This window comes from Cyphomyrmex costatus, unplaced genomic scaffold (assembly GCF_001594065.2).
Source record: "Cyphomyrmex costatus isolate MS0001 unplaced genomic scaffold, Ccosl1.0 scaffold2035, whole genome shotgun sequence".
Classification (NCBI taxonomy): domain Eukaryota; kingdom Metazoa; phylum Arthropoda; class Insecta; order Hymenoptera; family Formicidae; genus Cyphomyrmex; species Cyphomyrmex costatus.
The window spans coordinates 5,078-11,541 of NW_017276079.1; the positions used below are offsets into that span (position 1 = coordinate 5,078).

General features: G+C 43.8%; 2 protein-coding genes across 2 annotated transcripts; both read right to left on the reverse strand.

Annotated features, from left to right (window-relative positions):
* Positions 1-889: 889 nt before the first annotated feature.
* Positions 890-3,396, reverse strand: LOC108773291 (uncharacterized; the record flags this gene model as incomplete). Its single annotated transcript, XM_018539052.1, has 2 exons — positions 1,225-3,396; positions 890-1,165 (listed from the first exon to the last, which is right to left on the reverse strand). Coding segments are annotated over exons 1-2 (2,448 nt in total), but the record flags the coding sequence as incomplete, so codon positions are not given.
* Positions 3,397-3,408: 12 nt separating this feature from the next.
* LOC108773292 (uncharacterized) lies at positions 3,409-4,617 on the reverse strand. Its single transcript, XM_018539053.1, has one exon. It carries the CDS (start codon positions 4,615-4,617, stop codon positions 3,409-3,411), a length of 1,209 nt encoding a protein of 402 aa, XP_018394555.1.
* Positions 4,618-6,464: the final 1,847 nt, after the last annotated feature.

Consider the following 6,464-nt stretch of genomic DNA (forward strand, 5'->3'; position numbering starts at 1 on the left):
GGACATTTCTCTGGTCGGCGACGTTGATGACGTATCTTAAATATTAATAAATATTTTATATTATATTGAATAATATTTTATTATAAGATAATAAGATTTAAACCGCGCGCGCGTCATATGTAATAACTTAAAACTAGCGCCACATTTGCCTCTTGCGGCAAAAATTCCAAAAGGACATATCCCCTCTCCGTAGCCCTGTTGACGACGTTTCTTAATTTTATATAATACATGAAAAGTGTCAGATTTGGACTTTGCGTCGCAATATCTCCGCTCGTAAGGCACGTAGAGAAAAAATAAAAGCACTTTTATTATACAATTTAAGTGGTAGCTATCGATTGAGCGCATGTAGAACTTGATCAGTTAAGCCGTTTTTGAGATCTGATAACCTCATCCCTTAAAAATCGCCTGTTCGCGTAAAGGAGGCACGGCAGTGTCGCTGCGCTTGGCTTAGCGCCGAGACACTACCGTGTCTCCAGATGATACTTCTTCTTCTTCTTCTTCTAAATTTAAGTGGCCCAGGTTCCGTAGCAAGCCGGATTATCGTGGCCAGTCTGATCCCAGGGACACCACCAACCTTCCACAGGATGTCCTCATAAAAGAACTGGAATGAAGACCGCGCAATTAACGCGGCAAATCTGCAACAGACGTAGAAGGACGCCGCGCACCGCCCCCCCGGCGGATCCCCGAGAAACAAATTCTCGGGGGGACGCCGGAGGGAGACAGGGAGGGGAGGGCGATACGCCTCCCCACCAGTGCACTACGATTAAACGGAGATCCCGATGGATTTGAAGAAGGACAAGAAAAGTCTGCAGAGTTTATGGGAAGGTTTGGCAAGAGGAAGAAATGCATTACGCGCGTGTGAAGGGAATGCTCTGTTAAGATAACGTACCAAAGATCTGGCTTTAATTCTAGTCAGCGGGCAGTAAAACACTATATGATTCAGATCCTGGCGAGGATCGCCACAAACGCAAGCAGGAGACTGTACCATATTTTTTCTAAACAGGCTATAATTCAGGTTGTAGTGGTTAGATCTCAGTCTGTTAATTAAAACAATCTCGCTTCTGTTTAAAGCAAACTTGTAGTACCAAGGTTTCGCAGAAGGAGCCGGATTGTAAAGCAAATGATATTGAGTGCCCGTGGATAAGGCTTTGTCATTTAGATAGGCCTGGAAACGAATTCGGACCTTGTCTACAGCCTGTATCTGTAAATCCGGGAAGGGAGTACGGAAAAACCCTTTGCACCGTCCTTGCAAGCCTCCTTGGCTGCTTTATCCGCTATCTCGTTTCCCATAATGCCTTTGTGAGAAGGGATCCAGAAGAGAGAACACACAATTTTGCGTTCTGCCAGTTGAAGTAGGGCTTCCTTGATTTTGCGTATAATATAGTTGGAATTAATTAGTTTATGTGATGCGACGGCTTCCAGAACGCTGCGCGAATCAGAAAAGATGAAAACCGTAGAGTATCCTGCATCCAAAGACAGGATCAGAGCCTGGTATATGGCCCAGGCCTCCGCGGAAAAAACAGAAGAGCTGGAGGTCAGTTTATACTTGAAGCAATGCCTTAGTTCCGGGGAGAAGAAGGCCGCACCCACACTCCCATCTTCAAGTTTTGAGCCATCGGTGTAAAATGAGAGCCCATCAGGGACCAGTTCTCGCAGATTCTGTAGTTGGTCACTAAAAACTTGAACAATTTCATTATTACAGGCTTCCTTGGAATAGGTAATAAAGTTGTCGAAGTCCTTGCGATACATAAAAGCACTCAAGCTGCTTCCCAAAGCCGGAATAGAATAAGAGCGATGCATATGAAGTTTTTCATGCTTGTTAGCGATGTAGCACTTAAGAGACGGAGACTTGGTAAGGGCAAATGCCCTCTTCGCAGGTGACGCCAGGCCACACTCCAGGATCATGACACTGTTAATGACCAAAGAGTTACTATAAGACATGCGATTGAAAATAAATCTTTCACTAAGCAGATTAAATCTGAGTCTAAATGGCAGTTCTCTTGCTTCGCACAAAATAATATTGGTCGGAGTAGATATGCGGTATCCCATTGAGGCTCTGATAGCTTTATATTGCAATCTTTCCAGGCGTAGCAGTACTCTAGCATTGCCCTTCCAGGAAAAAATGGAGCATGCATATTCCACGGCGGCTCTAAAAATAGCTCTGTAAATAGTGAGCAGGCAATGTGGGTGAGATCCCCACCAAACGGCAGTGAGTGACAGGATAATGTTGATCAATGCTTTATCCTTCTTGACTAAATATTCATAATGATAATTGCCTATTAAGCGATGGTCCAGAATCACACCCAAGAATCTAACTTTATCGACTCTGGGAATCAAGCTCGAATCTATGAAGAGAGAGTAGTCAGGGATAGGTGTGCGCCTGCCAGCAGTAAAAACCATCCAATTAGATTTCGATGGAGAGAGAGTGAGGCCTTTGCCTTCTAAAAACGCGGATATATCATACAGGGCCTTTTGAATATTGGATGCAGCAGTAAGTGGGGAACTGTCGGACGAAAATAGAACGATGTCATCAGCATATTGTAGAAAGTTAACGTTACCATTTATGCATGCATTAAGTTTGCAAAGAGCAATGTTGAAGAGCAGAGGACTAAGAGTAGATCCCTGCGGTGTGCCTTTGCGCGACAATTTCGCTTCCCCAATTGATCCATCCATTAAGAACTGCACATGTCTCTCTGAGATAAGATTTTCCACAAGTTTTCTAATAGAGGCAGGAACGCCAGACGATTTGAGTTCTTCCAAAACCGCAGAAGGTAAAACGTTGTCGAAAGCTACAGCAATGTCCAAGAAAACTGCAACAGTGTAAGCATTATTTGAAAGAGCCAGGCAGATCTGATTCGTAAAGGTGACCAAGCTGTCATTGCAAGATCTGTTAGGGCGAAAGCCCATTTGCTCGTTTGGTAAGACTACTTGAGATTCCACAAGCCACATGAGCCTCCAGTAAATAATCTTCTCGAAGACTTTAAGTACACATGAAAGTAAGGAGATAGGTCTAACTCCAGAGCCGCCAGGCTTGGGTATGAAAATCACCAGTGACCTCTTCCACTCTTCAGGGACGACGCCTTCCTCCAAGAAGCGGTTAAATAAATTCACAAGAAGTTCTTTGAAATCAAACGGTAAATGCGATAACATGCTGTTAGAAATTCTATCAAGGCCAGGAGCAGATTTCTTGTTAACCGAAGCAATAGCCAGGTCCAAATGTTCCATAGTGACTGGAGATTCAAGCTCCTTTAGAACGTGGTCATTCAATTCATCCTCCTCTTTCATAATATCGAACTCAGAAGGAGGATTAGGCAGACAGGATGGAGGGCAGATTTTGAGAATAGTCTCTTCAGTAAGCTGTTTAATTTTTGAGTAGTCATGAGTATCGTTTGGCATGGCGAGATTACGTCATTTAAAAGCCTTCACCAGCGACCATAGTGTAGTGGTAGGAGTTTTGCAGTTAAAAGTACCCACAAACGTTCTCCAACTCTTCCTCTTCTCTCTATAAAGGATTTTTGAGCACTTAGCCCTCTCTCTCTTATAGGCATAAAAATTTTCAACTAGCGGATTACTTTGCCAAGTCTTTGCAGCCTCTCTGCGGGCATCAACAGCTTCCTGGCATTTATTTGACCACCAGGGCGGCGCAACCTTTTCGCTTTTGATCACTACGGTACCAGGAGATGCTTTCTTATGGGGACAAGAGGAACATGAAACCGCAGTCTTAATTATCTTATGTTCCGATAAACTCGAGTAAGCTTCACGGGAGTCCGGAGGTAGATCTTTAGCAAAGGAAGCAAAAGAGTCATCCAAAGCAACAGCAAAGTTCTTCAATTCCTGATTATTAAGGTTTAATTTATAAGCAAAACGCTTGCGTTGAGACGGATTAATACCGACCTCAACCCTGATGGGGAAGTGGTCGCTACTCCAAGTATCAATCTCTGTAGAAACCTCGCACAAAGGTGCAATATTCGGAGTAATCAGAATCAAATCGATGACTGAATGTCCCGAAGAAGGGGGTAGAAGAAGCGAGGGTCGAAGGTCGCTAAGTATGCAAATAGAGGCATTCTCACAAGCTGCCAAAATGCGATTACCCGCTCGATCCGAGGTAGAGCATCCCCAATGAGAGTGATGAGCGTTGAAATCCCCCATCAAAACGCAGTTGCCTCTTGCAGTAATATATCCCATAAGGCTGTCATAAAATTGCATCGGCGTGTCGCAGTTGGGGTGTCGATATATACTGATGATACAGATGCTCTCACGTTCGGAGAACAGTTCCACACCAAGTATTTCCACAGAATTGTCATTGAAGATGGAGTTGGATAGATCTAAAATATTAAAAACTAAGTTATTCCTGACGAAAACGCATACGCCACATTGGCCAGGCTCAGTAATATCTTGACGAATAAGGTTAAATCCTCTTAAAGTAAAATTGGATGAATTGTGTAAAAGCGACTCTTGTAAGCATATAATATCGAAGTCAGCAGAGATGGCTTGTAATTGAGGTAATTTGCTCCTTATTCCACGGCAGTTCCATTGAAGTAACTTAAGAGCTTGAGTGGTAAGTTGTTTATTGGCAGTGAATTTCATTCGAGCATTCTGCGGTTCCAGCGAAGGCATTAGAAAAGGTTGAACTCAAGTTGGCAATAAAATTGAAAATGCAATCCAAATTAAATCCCTTAATGACCATGGCAACACCATTGATACACTCAGCTAAGGGATCAATAATAGAAGAAATAAAAGGGTTATTATTAAAAAAATTCTTAATTTTTTTCAAGAATGAGAGAATCATATTAAAAATGCTTTGCACAGGAGCATTAACAGGGCCGGAGCCAAAACCCGCATCTGCACAGGACCTGAGCTCGAGCCCGAGAGTCCATGATACGAAGAAATTGGATCGCAAGGATCTTGAGCAGAATTATCGTGTACAGGCGGAAATAATCTCTCGTTTTTACGGTTCTTTTTTTAGCCATCCTGCGATTTCTGTAAGCGCCTTGAAGTATTTAAAGATGGGAGCGGGGGCGAAGTCACCGCAGCCACATAACTCGGTGGGTAAGTAGACGCCGAATTACTCGAACTTGAAGATCCCAGTAAAGAATATTTGTTGTGTGAAGCAAATGAATGTGGCTGCGAGCTAGGAAGATAAGGATAACTATGCGGGTTGACAGATAGATTAGAGGTGTTGTGTTTGTTGTTAGTAATCTTCTTAGCTTCCACATGCGGGATGTTATGATATGCAGCTAATTTAATAGCCTCAATATGTTTCATGATGATCGGGCAGTCAAAAGACGTGGCTAAATGTTCGCCATCACAATTGATGCATTTTTTAGGTAGATGCTTACCTTCGCACACAATTGCTCTATCATGATCCCCTCCACAATACAGGCATCTAGGTTTGGTGCTCTTGCAGTCTTTGCCGATGTGACCTGCTCTGTAGCAAACGAAGCAAATTCTGGCCTTAGGTACATAAGGATCGACTGGATATAAAACATGAAACAGGGCAACTTCCCTGGGCAGAGATTGACCTGCGAACTTGATGCAAATAGTTCTGGAAGGCAGATAACTGGCTTAGCCGTCAGTCACAATACGGCGATTCAATCGCTGAACGTCTAAAATCCTGATTGAAGATTTAATGTTATCTTTGATACAATCCAGAGAAAGAGATTGATCTACATCTTTAATAATGCCTGTTCTGAGAACCTTGTATGCAGGAATGAAGGCACGCAAGTTATATTTGACGAGGTTACTGTTGGTAGTTAAACTGTTAGCTGCCGCAGCGGTCCTAACCTCTACAATGGCTTTTCCACTGCCCAGCCTTTTAACGCTAATAATATCTGTACTGGCGACTTCAGAAACGATTTTTACCGACAGTACCGAAAAATGTATGACAGATGATTTGTCAGAATAGACATATACCGCATAAGGTCCCAAATCAGAGTCAGAGTATGCATATGTAGTTTTGTAAGACAATACCTGTTTGGTGCATGAAGCAGCAACAGCATTAGCTTCATGATTATTAACCCGATTATTGGAGAGGGACGGATTCACAGTATTGAGGTTAGATGCCGCAGGATTTTCTACGACCTTAACTTTAGTACTAGAGTTGTGATTCTGAGATATAGCTCTTTTCCTGGAAACCTGGGTGAATTCGATCTCCATTTCCATATCGCTGTTAGGAACCACGCTTCCCAAAGGCAAGGCCGCGTTGTGAGCTTGGATGGAATTAGCATCGTTAACCAAGCTGCGCAGGGCAGCATCAATCAATGAAGCGTCCGATTCGTCACCTTGAGCATTAGTAAAAGGGGAGAAAGGAGAGAAAGGAGGATGAGGGGAGTCAGCAAGAGAAGGAGAAGAAGCCGTCGAGGAAGGCAACGGAGACGCCAGCGCCGACGCCGAGAACGAAGGCGAAGGGACGTCGCGCACGCCAGTCCCAGCGGCCGGCACCGTCGCCCCCCCCCCCCCCCCCC